General features: G+C 39.4%; 1 protein-coding gene across 7 annotated transcripts in view; it reads left to right on the top strand.

Annotated features, from left to right (window-relative positions):
- The first annotated feature begins 41 nt into the window (after positions 1-41).
- The window catches only part of atp2b2 (ATPase plasma membrane Ca2+ transporting 2), an 80561-nt gene continuing 63606 nt past the window's right edge, over positions 42-16996 (top strand). For 6 of the 7 annotated variants that reach the window (XM_035661873.1, XM_035661881.1, XM_035661875.1 and 3 more), the window contains exon 1: positions 42-1100. In XM_035661873.1, the coding sequence (XP_035517766.1) occupies positions 902-1100 (199 nt within the window). In that variant the 5' untranslated portion in view covers positions 42-901. The remainder of the gene's footprint in view (positions 1101-16996) is intronic. The other variant, XM_035661877.1, reaches the window with a different exon arrangement.

Below are 16996 nucleotides of genomic sequence, written 5' to 3'. Positions count from 1 at the left end.
CCTCTCTCTCTCTCTCTCTCCCTCTCTCCCTCTCTCTCTCTCTCTCTCTCTCTCTCTCTTTCTCTCTTTCTCTATCAGTCGGCGTGTCCTCAGAATGAGGTTAGCAGCAGCAGCAGTGGATAGAGACAGCAAAGCCACAGTTACTGCAGCAGCCAGGAGAGGCTGTCCTTCAGCCCTGCAACATCTACCGCTGCATTCACCCCTGCCCTGAGAACGCAACGCTCATTCTTGTGCTCTCTTTCTGTGTCTCTCCCTCCTCCTCCCTCACCTTCTGTCCTCTTTGAATTCATCTCTCGGATTCGTCTCTCCCTCTCCCTCCCTCTCTCTCTCTCTCGCTCTCTCTCTCTCTCTCTCTCTGTGGCAGTGATGGGGAAGACCACCATGTAGAGACAGAGAGGCAGCGGAGGCAACAGCAGAATAGCAGCAATGGGAAGCCACACATGGAGCGGGTCTGGACTGCAGCCGTGGTGAGCCTGAGACCTACAGGACTTGCAACTACCATCATTGCCCTTCTCAGGACCTGACCACTGGGGCTGTCCAACGTTCACCTGGATGCTCATCACTTGTGTTTCCCTTCCTCTCCTTGTTCTCTGCTGTTCTTTCTCTTCTTCTGTTTCTTCTCTTTGATGGTTTTTGGTCTACTGATATCTGACAGTCTCTCCTAAAACAGCGAAGCCGCTCGTTGATTTATCTCCTCGGATTTTTCCCCCTTTTTACTCTCTCTATCTGCCTACTTTGCCTGCAAGTGGCATTCTTTTTTCCCTTTTTGGTTGTTGTTGCCTGCTTGATACCTATTTTGGAATTTTTTTGGATGAGACTGAGCTCATCACTTGTGCAAGCTATTTGATTGATCTATAAGCAATAACAAACACTAATCTAACTGACTTGACAAGCTGACATCATGGGGGACATGTCCAACAGCGATTTTTATGCCAAGAACCAAAGAAACGAGGACAACCATGCGGCAGGCTTCGGCTGCTCGGTCATGGAGCTGCGCTCGCTCATGGAGCTGCGTGGCACAGAGGCGGTGGTCAAGCTCCAGGAGGACTACGGGGGCACAGAGGGACTGTGCAAACGACTGAAAACCTCACCCACAGAAGGTGAGTCCCTGTGCTTTTCTTTTTATGGTTTATGTGGTTGGTAGTGTGTGTGAATATGTGTTCACTGGTGTGTATCGCATGAAGGATGTCGTCTTAAGGAATGTGCTCTGCTACTGTATGTTGAGCCGATGATAAGATTGATGGTAGATTTTCATGTAGATCATTATTGACTTATTACACCTGCTTTCTTTGATATAAAATCATTGGTAAAACACAGACATGCACCTTGTAAGCATCTGGAGAAATGCAAAAGCACAGCGTCAGAACAGCAGACAGAGGAGGGAGTCCTGTTTGAAGGGACTGATGAAAATTCAGCTAGCGTTAGTCCTGTTTAGTATGCATAGAAATCTCTCTGGACAGTTTAGCCCCGCCACTCCCCCTCCCCATACAAGCCCCCCACCTTCCCTTGTCATTCTCCCATCCCATCAGCCAATCAGCCTTAGCCTTATTAAGGAGCAGGTCTCTGGGGCAACACGGTAGAGGTTTTGGCCACGTGGGATGTGCTGTGGCATCTGAGAATATGGACTGGGCATGAGTGGAATGAGAAAGCAAAAAACACAATTATAATAGTAAATTATAATAGTAAATAAATAAATGTTTTTTGTTATATTATAACACTATTTTTCACATTAGAACACAATTTTTCTTCATGAAGGGGATATTTAATAGATTATGTGAAAAGCACAACATGTGGTACCACAGAATCCCCTCATATGCATTTTCTCATCACTTCCTAGCTTTTTGGGTTATTCAAATATTTATATAGGCATCTATTGTTTAAATGGCCAAACCTTTACTATCTACATATTGAATAAGAGTAGTTGCTTTATCCCCAGCTGTGTTTTGGATGGGTATCAGTAGGATTTTATTGATACAGATATCAATACTGATACTGCTTATCGATACCGATACTTATCAGTACTCTTATTGATACTACTCGCCATAATAAAGACATGATATAAAAAAATGTGAAAAGATTCAACAGCTATTTTATTATAACTTTTTAAATGGTTTTCTGAGTTGTTGCATTAAGTTGCATTTTCATTAAATGCCACACTTTTCGACATTTTGCCCTATTTATGTAACGTTACATAAATACAGATACTGTACAGTACTGACCAGTCAGGAATAGGGTTGGGTACCGTTCACATTTGAGCCAATACCGTTACCATTACCCAATACCGGTATTTTACTACTCTGTAATAACAAAAATTGTAATTTCAGTCCAAGCACCAATTGGCTACCGCAGTGCTTGCATAGTGTAATATTTCCCCTTCAATTGTGTGCACTTCTCATACTGTTGGTTTCATACTAACATACATTTTAACAATCATAATGTCAAATAATTTCAAGTTGATCAGCACAATAGTGAAGACGCCAGACATCATAGCCTAAATCAGGTGACAAAACCTAACCAGGGTATGTGGAGATCTTCCCAATGACATTCAGGATTTTGCATAGGCATATTAACCTAATAATAAACTCTTATTGGGAATCATGAGAAATTTTCAGAGTGACAGAGACACTCCTGCCTGCACACGGTGTGAGAAGAGAGGTAGAGACACTGATTCTCGTCCGTCTGTCTTTCTACTGTTTCTCACTACACAAAAAAATAGACGTGTGGCATGACAGCCTCTGAAATGTGCGTGAGTTGACAGTCCTGTGGTTAACACTAGTAAAAATGCTTAAAGCTAATGTCTAATGATTGAAAAACACCCAGTTATCTCCAGCAACAACTTATCCATCTTCCTAATTAATTACTTCAAGATAAAGTTGTTGTTCATGCCTGACCTTAAAGTTTTGTCATACATCAACTTCGGCCCTGGCTGGCTGCTAACATTAGCTGGAACTTCTGCGGGGGACATTGCTTTTAGGCTATCCAACACAGTAACGTTTACACTCTTAAGCTTTTAGATATATTTTATGTTTGAGCATGTGTTTCTTCAGGTTGGATGCGGTGCCGTGGCTAACTTTTTGTTTTGCATTACAAAGTCTGCATGCCCTGACTCACTGCGACTTGGACTAGCTGCAGGGGCGAGGTAACGCTAGTCTTGTTCTCTCTCTCTTTTGCTCTATACTCTAACTTACTCTCTCACAGAGATGCACACTCACGTAGCAAAATCTACTGGTGTAGTTCTGGCTCTCGATACTCATCCTGAACAGCTGGCCTACAAAAAACAGCCCTCTCTAATGGCTTCATCTGTATATTGAATATTTATAACAGTGTTGAAATCATCCACCTGCCCTGATGTAGGGATCATTGTTCAGTATTCATGTAGTGTCACCTGTGTGACATCAGAGGAAACCTGTAACCTAATAGGCTGATAGTCACAGAAGATTGTGTTCCCTGGTCTTCTCATCCAATAGCACCACTTCTAGGTCACCTGGTGGTGCAACAAGACAACGGATAAAGAGTAAACTGGATAAATTCAGAGAATCTTCTCAGAGTTGAATAGAGTGAATAAAGAGCACACCAAAGAGGATGGAACAGAATAAAAGCACTGATGAACACTGAGTCAGTTTGAGGATGCGGTGCCTATTGCTCAGTGCGAAACCATGCCTGAGGTGTTACAGCAATACTGAAATGAAACTGAATTTAAACTAGCAATAAAATAATCATAACAGACATAAAATTATAATTTCATTTTCCCATTCTCATGAGCATCCTGATTAGATGCACCCAACATTACATTTTATCAGTGCACTAAACACTAACCCAGAATCGCAGCCTGCAGACTTGCAATAAAACTAAAATTAAAGTAATTAAACATATGATATATAAACAGGGATATTTTAATTATTAACATGCTTTCTGTCGCTGGTAATCTGATTTCTTGAACCATTTCACCAGTGCGACTGTATGTGCAGCACTATCTCTGACACTGAGTGGAAAGAACATTTTGCACATCATTATCTTAATGTTACATAATAGGAAAAGCAATAAATAGTGCATCAAAATGTACCTTCTGATTTTCATATAGGCTGAGTTATAATTTAAATGATACAGCTCATTTAAATCCTCATATTACATTTTTGCCAGTGTATTTTTGTATTTTAATTTAGGACTTTCAATGCAAACATTATTCTGGATCACAGAGCAACATTGAAGTTCCTCCTTGTTGATATGTCCAGTCAATGGGTGAAATAATAATCATAAAAATAAGATAAATAAATAAAAATTTTATGAAAAAACAAAATTTGACTCTAGGAAGCAATTCAGAATGTATGTAAATGCAATGCTCTGTCGGCTGGACAAAGCACTAAAATCTCAAATGTGTGTGAACCATTAATTATTTTGGCATTTATTGGCTACACAAGAAGGCATTGTGTATTTATCACTACTCTGTTTGGATAAATCGGGTGATCCTGTTCTCTCATCCCTACTTTTAATTATTATAATAGTTATAATTAATTATTTTTATCTCTCACTGGAACATTCACTAAGTGGAAACTGAGTAATGGTATTAGGTGCTATTTGCATTAGTGATCACAGGTGTTTCTATGTTTATGTTGTGTTGGTCCCCTTGTGTGCTGTGTGGTTTCTCCACAGAACATATGTTACCTCAGAAATAGGATCAGGGTTATTATACTCGAAGGTATTTTGTATTGCTTGCTGTCATCATGTGTGGTGTGTGTAACGTATATGTGTCCCAGAGGCCTGTATTTGATGTTAAGCGGCCCTGAACATGGTTGACCTATGCTATCGCCTAGTAGCCCTTTCACATGGTACTAACAGTTCATTAAGGGCTATAACATTTATGCAGCATAAATGCAGAAGGGCTTCTGTAAGTATAGAAATGCAATCAGTGAAGAGCAGCAGCAGGAAAGAGGCTATTGCTACATTGTTGCTACAGTTTATCAAACTGTAAAATTGAGGAAAAAAAGACATTTGACAGGATGTTGATTTTTTTATCTACTAAGAAATTATATTATATTGTATTTCCAAGCAGAGTAGTTGGAGAATACTATATAGAATTGAGAATTTCTACACTAGCTCCCACATACATTATGCACATAATAGCTATAAAGGAAAACAGAAAAGCACATATAATAGTCATGGTTTGGGGAAATCTAAACATTTTATGAACTAAAAGAAGCTTCCTTTAACACATTTCATCAGGCATTATTATAAAATATATATTATAATATAGTTTTTTAAAGGTTTCATGACACCATATGATGAAAAATTACCTAAACCCATAGAGGGGGAATGCAATACATCAATTTACCAATCAAATATCAATCCCCATTCCAATCAAAATTGCATTAAATACCTTGATACATACTGATGATGATGATGAAATGAATGGTGGCACATTTAAGTGGCATATCTAATCCTATAACATGCCTTGATCCTTGATTCTCTGTTTCTTACCCTTCAGCTTTCTCAGTAGCCTACTTCCTTGTACTGTATACCTGTACCCAGGATGTAGTTACTTATGTGTTGTCTTGAAGGTGACTGTGGGGTTAAGAAGCTAGCGTTTCCCTCAGCCAGCCAGCGGGTGAATGGCATGAATCATTTGGGGGCCAGATGGGATGTCAGGCTACAGCTAAGTTTCCAAGAAGGGATGGCAGGAAGCTGCTCGGGGTATGACCTGCTTCTCTTGAGATAGGAGAAAATACATTGTTGGGTGCTTACAGTGTAACTATTTTCTCAAGAGATTGTAGAGAGCTGCAGCTCATGGGTAGGTCCTCCTGGGTAGGGAGCAAGGAATTGTGAGAGAGTGCTCAGGGCAGAGCCGTTACTCAAGGGTCGGGACGATGAAGAGGTGCTTAGGGCATCGATAGTCTTTGATGTTTTCAGAAAGGGAGGGCAGCAGGGTATTGACCAAAAAGACCATGCGGGAATAAAGGAGTAAATATAGATACGTGTGGAAACAACATTATATACAAGGAGTCTGTCCACCTCACAAAACAGTTTATAGTAAATATGACTAGAATTTTGGATAAAATAACATAATATTGGAAATGAAGCAGTGAATGTTTAAAATTATCCATCACTGCAAATTTTATATAATACTAATAATTCTTGAGCTGTGTATAGAATTCCTAATACAGTTGTATTATCATCCAAAGCAGAACACCCACCAGCACCCCTAACAGATTGACCTCACCCTCACCCTATTCTTTCTAATATTTTTTCTTTGCCCTCTGCAATACAACCACATCTCATTTCAGTCGTCTTACTGCCTCTGTCTTCTCCCCACATCCCCTTGGCCTCCAGTTCTCCCTGATTTGACTCCCACTGCACTATACTGTACACACATTTCCACCACCACCTACAAATCTCCCTCAACATCACCTTCCCCCAACCTCTAGAGACAGTTTTACACCAGCAGTTTTTGAGTCCATACCAGATGCTTACCAATATCTTAACCACACCAAAACTATATCTAAAATGTAATGACCTCCAACCTAATATAAAAACAGTATAGATGGCAATCGTTGTCTATGCCTGCAGGTAAATAATATTGACATCTCCACCTCATGTCTCCCATCCACCATTTTCTCCTCTTCTTCACCCCATAGATTGTTAAGTGGGAAGAGTTATTTCAAATGTTCATAGCTCTGACAGTGAAAGTCACATACATTTTTTGCTTGTAGTTATTGGCAGGTTGTTCAGGCTTGGATGGGCATGAAACTCACACAGTTTATGGATCAGTACAAAAGTTTTTTAGAAAATATCAGGATACTTTGAATAAAGGCACAAGATGGACAGAAGTTAACTTCAACTCCCACGATGCAGTTTTGGTACGAAACACGCAATCATGACTTTTAACGGCACTTCACAGTAAACTATAATGAATTTGCTACAGGTATGATTCACAACTGACTGAGCTCTTCTCCATAGCAGCAGCTAAAGCTAATGGGTGTTACTGTGGTTAGAAAATAGAAAAAAACACAATTTCTCAGAAAAGAATTAACATAATTCAAACTAATGTCCATTATAACATACAGAATAGTAAATAATAAAGACTTTTGGAAATAGTCCAGCACGTAAACCCCTACAAACTGGCAAACTGTTGTTTTTACACTTTGGTTTTTGTACAAATTAAACATGTCAATATGTGAGCCGTAAAGATGCTGATAGGTGGATTCTGTTACCAAGGAGAGAGTCTGACTAGCTGTTTCCCCCAGTCTGTATGCCAAACCAAGCTAACTGGCTCCAGCTGTTGTCCGTATATCCCGTTCAGACGTGAAAGTGACCATCGATCTTCTCATCCAACTCATGGCAAGAAAGCAAATGTACTGTATTTGATTTTTGAATGTCAAACTAAACCTTTAAAAGCAAACCCTAAAATGGAAAATGATAAAAATATAGTCTTTTCACTCGAATCATCTTACATCCTACCTTCCTTTGTCCCGCCCTACGTCTCCCTCCTGTCCACTCCAGACCTTCTACTTATCAAACCTTCAACCTGCCCTTACTCTCTCTCTCTCTCTCTACATCCCATTCCTCTGTCTCACCACACCTTACCTCTCCTCCTTTATCTCTCCTCTGCTCCCATTTCTATTTTGGTGTGCTGGTCGGTCGCTGATATCCCAGTGGGCCAGTGTACAGCGTAGCCTAAATAGACCTGCTCTACATCTATAACCTTCATCATCTCTCTCTTCTACTCTCACTTTTTTCACAGACTTAGTCACAATGTAGTAGTGCCGGAAAAGTAGCACACCGTTTCTTAACTTATGTTTGTCCCTAAACTGTTGGAAAATATATATATTCATATTTTTTCGGTTGCGATAGAGACAGTAGTTAACAATGACTTAAACAAATACATTTAAGATACTACAATTATTTACTACAGCTTCACCTATTTCACAAAACAGAGCCCAGTAGGCTTTGACAGGTGGACAAAGTGGCTTGCAGAAATGCAGGTGACCAGCAGTTGATTGAGGACAGTTGTGTTTATAGCATATCCCTGAGGGGAAAGCCCCTGCATTGCTTTCTGTGGCAGTAATGACAGTGGTGGATGGTGGCCAGATGATACATCATACACACTGCCTGTATTTCTCATGGGAACAGGTTGTTGATGGTTCTCGTGTTAACAGTCCACTCACCGAGCTGAACACTTGACTTGTTTATCCGAATGTGATTTGATACCATACACACACGCCAACACCGACAGCCCCTAAATGTCTCTACACACACACACAAAACACACACACACACACACACACACACACACACACATCATATTGTCTCATATACTCTATGTATCTATTGATCTGTAAACAGCAGTTTTGATGTTTGCATCCATTTTTCTCCCGTGACATTGCCTTAATGTCAAGGACACAAATGTATCGATGCGTGTGGTTGGCAGAAAATGTGAAAAAAAGTGTGTAGCAGGAGAAAGGCAAAAGATGAATAACAGTATGGTTAATTTTTATTTTTCCTACCAGGATAACTAAGACTTAATTTTTCTCTTCTGCTGTAACCTCGGCTCTTGTAGATAAAGTTGTCCATTTAGTATAAAACACAGCGTTGTCGTTCCCCTCTGTAAGCCTGTGCTACTATTACTCTTCCTCCTACATATCTCGCTTGCTATGCTCTGTACTGCTCCCATGACGAGGCCTTTATGAATTCTATACATAACTCAGCAACTGTTTGCCCCACGCATCTGTCATCCACCTTTCCCACCTTCTCTACATCTTCTTCTCTTCTTCTCCCTCTATCCTCTATGTGACTGCATAGTTTGGTTGAAACACCTCTGCTCCTCCCCCATTTAATCTCCTTTCTTTTTCATTTCCATTCATTCACTCCTAGCTTCTTCCTGTTTTCTAAGCTTTTTTTTTATCCCTCCCTCGAAATAAAGTCCATATTTCAGTCTGGGTGCTCCTACATTTCTGCAGATTATTCTTTGCTAATCTTAACCCTGTCGGTTCCTCCTTTCTCCTCTCCTCCATTCTTCTCATCTGTTTGTCCCTCATCCCACCTCTCCTCCTTGCTCCCTTTCTTTTCCTCCCTTTCTCCATCCCTGCCTCCCTGATGATCGTACTTATCGCGTCTTCCAGTCGCAGCACCACGAGCGCGTTCCCTCCTGATGCAGTCTATTTAATCTCTATCCCACAAGGGATCTCTCACATGGAGCAGCCGTCTCTTTAATAAGGACAATTTTTCCTGCTCTGCAACTCCTCTCCTCCTCCTCCTCCACCACCACCTCCTCCTCCTCTCCTTCTCTACTCTATGCTCTCCCCTCTCCTCCCCTCCCCTAGTGGCTCTGTAAAAGGGATAGAAGAGGCAGAAAAAAGAGAGAGTGAAATAGGAGGCAGTGAAGAAGAGAGAGAGAGAGAGATGGCTCTCAGAGGACAGATTATAAATGATACACAGCCATTTTGCTCTGGGAAAGAGCAAAACCACATCGTGGGCAGGAACACACACACAAATACACACCACTACTCACACAGGTGTTCTTCTGCAGTGTAGTAGCAGTGACCTTGAGGCAGGCTAAAGCAGTGTTGTCGCACAGCGGTCAGTCACTCTGCAATAGCACTCTATATGCAATATTAAGATTTACCAGGAAAAGGAATGTGCTTAAGGAGTGGTTTAGCTACTGTATGCCTTTTAAAAAACCTGACTTTATTAATGGTTAATAAACATTTAATTAATGCTTCTGCATCAATAATAAGCACTACTAATTTTGAATTGCCAGGATGTACACACAAATGTTAGATAATTATCTGGTTGGTGCATATCCTTTTGCAAAATTACCTTGCTTTGTCTTTTTACCATAGCCTTTAAATCTGCAATCGGTAACACTGTAAAGATTCAAACTATAGCAAAGATGAGAAATCATGTAGTTTCAAGTGTGAAACAACCACGTTTCACCTCCACCAGTGTTTTGGTATGCAATGAAAATGTTTGTTACACTTAAAGAAACGGAAGCTAAACATGAATTTGACATACTATCGAACAAACCTTTTCAGCATTTTATCTGTATGTTGTGTTTGTTCTATTACAGTTGACCATAGAGATGGATATAAAAATACAGTATGTTGGTTAAAAAGCAATGCAGATTCCAGCTTAAATTAGTCATAAAGGATCATATTTACATATAAGGACTGTTTACACCTCGTATTGTCTTGAAGATAACTGAAAAACATCAGGACAAATAACCTTTTAAGAATGATTTACTGTAACATTTGAATCTGCAAACTTAATAGCTTACTGTAAATGGAAAAGGCCTCCACCCTTCATCATTGACTTACTAACAATGATAACTGCAGATTAGATATCTTGATGTAAAGCCATGAAAGCTTCTCCAACCAACAGGTTATTTTGTTCATGCAGCTTCCTGTTTGTCTATTAAGCAGTAATAAATAGATATTAACCATTATAGCATATATATATATATCGACCATTATATATAATATAATCATTAATAAAGTTGTTAATGACAACTGATAAACCCTTGTTGCAAAGCAGTGTCAGTTTTTTAATGCAGCATAATACAAAAAGATGAGCAGGTGTAGAGAAAAAATAATAATGGCCTGTGTGAACATTCCCGCTGGGACACGTTTTGAAGTGCAATCACTTCTCAAATGCTTAGGCTTTTATATCAGGGTTTGATTACTGTCTCAGGAGAAGTACACTGTGGGCTAGTTTCCCAGACAGGGATTAAACAAGGTCTTGGACTAAAACAAATGTATATCCATTAGACGTCTACTGAAATGCACCCCTGGTCTGTTTGAGAAATCTGCCTTCAGTGTACAAGTTATCTTGAACCTGTACCTCTGTTTCTTAGTAGAGGTGCATATCAGCCGAAAACCCAGTATACCATATTGATTTTCCCCATTAAAAATAAAGCAGTTACAGTAGAAGGAAAAAAGGCTGTAGTTGTATCAGGAAGATGTCCCTAATATTTCGTTCAGCACATTAAATAGTATTTATTTAGTTTTCTGCAATGTTTTAGAAGATATTGGTCAAAACAAAGTAACAATAATTTGAATGTCCTTATTTCTGTACTGTATATTGTATAAGAGTTTGATTGAGCCACTGACAACTTTCTTCTATTAAATCCCATCTTGTCAGAGAGACTGTCAGACAGACAGATATGTACACACACACACACACACACACACACACAGATGCTGGACATGGCCGGCAGTGAAGTCAGCTGTCCCAAGAGATGCCTGACTGAATTAAGAGGACAGATGCCAAAAACAGACTCTATTGGACTGTTCCCATGGAGCCTGGTGCTGACTCACAACAGTGTACAGTATGTCTGCCTGTGTGAGTGTATACTATAGTGTATTGTATGCAGTTGACATGATAATAATATAAAAATAAATATAAAAAAAAAGTGTGCTTGTCTTGGTAGCTTCTAGATGTGAAGCTGGTTGTAAAGGGAGTACTGAAAATGACATAATTATGCTCAGTCAACTGGGTATCTAATGTAAAAGAATCATATACATTCAACAAGAAATTATTAGATTTATCCTGTGAATTAAATATACATTTATAAGCTATATTTGTCCAAATTATCCACTCATCACTTCACACTAACTACTGTTTATCTATTTCTTATTTAATTATGATCTAATCTTGTTGTTATTATTGTCATTTTTAAGCGTGAGGGAAACATTGACCATACAGTGCTGCCAGACTACCCTGTCTTTGAAATAATTGGTGATGTAATGCTAAAGCACGTTATCGAGGCAAGAAAATTAAATCAGTTCTTTTTATATTTCCTCCAAGTGTAATAAAATTTTCTCTCCATGTTTTTTGTTCTTTAAACGATACATTTTAGTTGACTCATGCAATATGCAATCAGTGTACAGGTTGGGAAGTAGTGTCTTTCCCAGTGGTTCTTGAGGCGACAGGATAGGTGGCTATTGAACCTGTGATCCAACCCCTGCCACGCTCTCAGCATGTTTTCTACCATCAGGCCACCACACCACCTCATTACTTTAGTTCCTGCCTGCCTGGAAAGTCTGCCCTGACTCAGATAAGTGAATCGCTCAAAAATACAATGCCAGAAACTGACATCTCCAAGTGCTCCTCTGTCCCAGGTTGCTGTCATATATATAAATCAAGTTCTTGTCCTCTGAAATGTCCTGAATCTGAACTGGCTGCTGGAAGCCAGGAGTATGGATAGCGAGTTGACAGGCGGGGTGATGCTTTTAGCTGAATATGCAGAGTCCCAGGCTATAACCGGCTTGTTTCTCTCCATGTCAGCTCTTTTCCTGAATTGACCTCTCTCCTCTCTCTTCTCCCACTGTGGGGCAAAACAAGGGTGGTACCACTGCTGCCAACACAGACAGACAGCATTTCCTTCTCAAGGGCACATATTCCAAACAGTTTTGGACCAGATCCAGCCCTGCCTTGCTCAAGGGCACAAAGCAGCTATCTTTCAACTTTGAGTTCATGCATACTGTAGAGGGGAATAATCCATAACATTCCAGCAGCAGCAGAGAAGAGGAACAGGAACATTGAACATGGATACTAGTGCTGGGTGGTATGAGTGAACATTTTTATCACAGCATTTCTAGCAGTTTCACAGTGTTGTTTTGTTTTTTTGCATGACCGGGCCTTTATAGAATGTATGAAACATAAGTAAAGAGCTATTATTGTGAAAACTGCAATGTAATAAAAAAAGAACTTAAAAATAAAAGATATGCCAACAAACTATGCCTCTGAAATATTGAAAATTACAGAATGACTGATGCACTGTACTTGTAAACCCCTATAATGTTGGTATGGCGATATATGAAGAATGCATATCAAATGAGGAAAAACCAGGTTCATCCGTATATCGCCCAGCAATAATGTTGATCCAACTTAAAACTTTACCTTTTCTGAACCTTTACAACGTATCCTTCCATGCCTTGCCCATTGGCATAAAGGAAGCAGAAACTAAGCTTGTTTAGTCCTGCCCAGGGGAATAGGGATACGGAGATCAAACTTACCCAAGGGCACAGGATCAAAGCACCCAAATCAGGCACCGCCTACAGTAATGTGCAAAGACATCATTTCAGCTTCTTCAGTTCACTAATCTACCACTTTTCTTGTGACAGTGTTTTTAGCTTTTTTTAATCTAGTAAATACATACAGTACAGCAGGTTCGCATGTAAAGGAATCTTCACTTTCAACCTTTCATCAAATCTTCAGGTGGTGGAAAAAGTATTCAAGTAAATGGAAACCCTGTAATTCTGGATGCAAATAGTTACACCGAGGTAGATATTTTCAACAAACATGATTTTTTTTTTGCAGTTCTTCTTCAGTTCTGAATGCATACTATGACTTTTGAACTTTTTTGCAATAATATTGAAACAATTAATTTGTTGAGCAATCAATCAGTAAGTCATTTACCAAAGATTCTCAAAGGTGAAACCTTTTTGACGTTCTCTGTTTTATATAGAATAATTTTAATATTTCTTTACAGTACATGAATATGACCTTGCCAACACCAAATGATTAGTCATACATTAGTGGAATGGACATATGGAAAGATCAATTGTGCTGAATACCATGTAAGTACATCTGTTTCATGTCAGGAATATTAAAGGAGATGCATCCATTTGTGCAGCAGATGGAACTTTTCAGATGGGGTTTCACAGGCTCAGTCAAATTACAGGTCAATCAAAATGCTACTGCATAGCACAAGCACAGATCAATACTCTGTCAACTCTCCACTGTAATTTCCCTACAGTGTTTGTGTTCGTAAAATCCTATTGCAGGAGTCTGTTGAAGGATTGAGAGATCATTCTTCATGCTTTAATCCCTGAAAATGTTTTTGATATTGATGTACAGATAAGTTGACAAAATTATGTTGAGTAATGCCAAATTACTGTTAGAATGATCATTATATTTTCCTTCAGTTGGCTTTTGCCCTACACAGTCATCAGCGCCTCTCTCGTTGTACCCCAAACAGTGTATTTTCCCTGCAGTTCCAAGCAGACAGACAATAAGGGGCACATTAGAGTGTGTAGATTTCCCTTACCTGTCATGACTATTTCATGACTCTCTCTGGTAGTTTGAATTTTAATAGCTGTCCCTATTGTGTCCGGAGCTTATCTGAGCCCCTGGGTGAAACCAGAGACTGACACCCAGATGGGAGACAGCAGATAGACCACTGTCACTCTTCCTTTCAGCCTCTTGGCCCTGGATGCTCTCCCTTTTCACTCCCAAGGGGAGGGGAGGGTTTGCTGATTTGTGTGAGTGTGCATCCAGTGTGCAGTTGAAAATGTTGAAAGTGTGTGTGTCTGGGCATGAGAGAGAAAATACAACAGTTCCTAATTGGCATGGTTGGCACAAGCCACAGAGTAAAAATGACAGAGTAAGGGTTCTTTGAAATAGCATTCTTCTTATCTTTATTTTTTTCCCCCCTACACAATACGTAGTTCACTGGGGAATTATTTAAAATGAACCAATAACTTGTGATTCATACTCTATAATTTGTAAGTGGAAATGTACAGTCATTTATAAGCTCTAATCTTTAGCTGTCAAAATGTTATTGTATTCGTGCAGTCATGCATACAGCAGTCCGTATATTTAACAGTCACACTTGACATGAGCAGGGAACAGGTGTTTTTCCTCCATCTGTCCATGTACATGTGAAAGAGAAAATGAGAGACAAACGGATAAAAAAGGACGAGCCTCATTGTTACAAATACCTGACAGCTACAGCTCTTTATTATTTATCACAGTGTCTATAAGGTAAATAAGGTTTCAGTACCAATGACATTTCTTCAATAGGTAGACTTAAAAAAAATAAAAAATCAGGAATTGACTGAATTCCTGTTAAGTTGACTATTATCTGAATAACATAGATGGATAGGTGAATGAAAGAAGGAATGATATTAGGTGGATAGAAGGATTAATAGAGGGATGTATGAGCAGATTGATTAACTGAGTGAATGGTTGAACAGTCTGGAATTACAGGATGAGGTATCTGACCCCATTACACTTTGGCCTTATCATTAAGCAGTTGTGTTTAAACACGCTCGCACTCTCACTATCTCTTTCTCTTTCTTTGCTACACACACACACACACACACACACACAAATACCTCCGCACGCACAGAGGCTGTAAACAGATGTCTCATTAATGTTGTGTCCACATTAAGGGCAGTTGGACCAGCTAACATTACAGTGTTTGATGCTCAGATAGTAAAACCGATTCACTAAATGACTAATAAACTCTGTTAGAAGCTTTTTCTGTTTTTTCCCCATTGTTTTTCACTTTTGACCACTCGCAGTAGGTTGAACTTTTGTACATGCATGCATGCACACTACGTCCGCACAATTCTTGCCAAAATGAAAACAAGATCATGATTCCGACATGATTTTTAGGGAGACCATTTTTTAAGAAACACTATCTCTAAGTATGACATTGCATGTGATCTTAATATAATTCACTGTGCAGCCTTAATGCACATACACATGATTTATCATATGCACCTGGGACAGCACAGACCCATGGATGCATAATGTGAATTGGGCTTCATCCATGCTCCAAATGTTAACAACAATAATTTAAAGGACCACTGAAGCCTTCGTCCTACATGAGTCACTGTCAGCTTGTTTCTGTTTTTTACCCTCCGCGCTGCTGTTGATGTGCTATTTGCCAGGCCTCCAAAAAAGATTTCTAAGAGGTGTAAATTAAACCTTTGGGTATTAAAATTCTGTGATCTGAGCAGCATAAGCCAACCACATCTATGGGTTTTCGTTGTTGTTGTTGTTTGTTTCTTGCATGTTACATAATCAGCTTTTTTCACAACATTATAAGAATTAAAAAAAAACCTGTAAGTATCATCATAGAAATGGAAGAGCATGTTTACTTTAGGTCAGAACATAATAGCATATAAAATTAACGTGGGATGCATTATTCCGTTTTTTAGACCTGAAGACTTAATTTTTACAACCAATACAACCATCTTCATTCAACGGTCTCTGTACAAGACTCCCTGTCACATTTATATGTGTGTATATATATATATATATATATATAATATAAAGTAGGAATACTAAGTAACACTTATACTTAGTGATAATCGGTGATCCTGTGGAGTGAGTGGCATGTGTGTTTGTGTATATGCATGTGTGTGAGAGAGAGCGAGCTGTGAACTGTGTTCTCTCACTCCACTCTCTCGCATGAGTCAGACACATAGAGCACAGTGCGTGACAGCAAAACTCACCCACTTGTACAGCTGCCCCCACAAACTCACACACACACACACACACTCACACACAATTGCATATTTTATTTTCGGCATTGCAACATACATTTAATTTGGGTTGTTGGGAGGCTGTTAAAAACTGCCCTAGCATTTGAGCCTTTTTATAGAAAAAAACAATTATGTGACTTCAGAGAATAAATTCGGATGCAGTGGCATCTTTGTCTTAATAACAAAAGACCAAAAGGTGTTTTAAGCGGTCAGCTTGTTGCATTGTCAAAATCAAACATAATTAATTTTTGGAAACCTGGGTCACATCCAAAGGTGACAAAACCTCTAAAGCTGGCTAATTAAAATTCTATCTGAAATAGTAAAACAATTTGCCGTGTAATGGGGGGTTATGTGCCACACTATTTTCTTGGTCAGGACCAGTAACTTCCTTGAGTCTCTACTGGTTGCCTGGCAACTGGTCCGCTAAGAAGTACTGCCCCCCACCCACCATATGTACAGACATAAGAATGGTATCAATCTTCTCATCTAACTCTCAGCAGCATCACAAATAAACATATTTCCCCAAATGTCGAACTATTCCTTTAAGTAATCTTCCTGTAAAAGCAGCAACCATGATCGGAATGCCTCTGACCTCTCTTTTGCCTGATAAACACAAAAATCTGCTGTTCTCTTAGATGTAGCACAGTATCATCTGCAATATTAGACTCATTTTGTTGGCACAAGCAAAAACATACCCTAATAGATTGTAGTATAGTGTCGCACAAACA

This window comes from Morone saxatilis, unplaced genomic scaffold, assembly GCF_004916995.1.
Source record: "Morone saxatilis isolate NCDOM2014 unplaced genomic scaffold, NCSU_SB_2.0 Contig18, whole genome shotgun sequence".
NCBI classification, from domain to species: domain Eukaryota; kingdom Metazoa; phylum Chordata; class Actinopteri; family Moronidae; genus Morone; species Morone saxatilis.
Note: the sequence above shows the minus strand (reverse complement) of the source record. Positions and strands in the feature narration are given on the sequence as shown.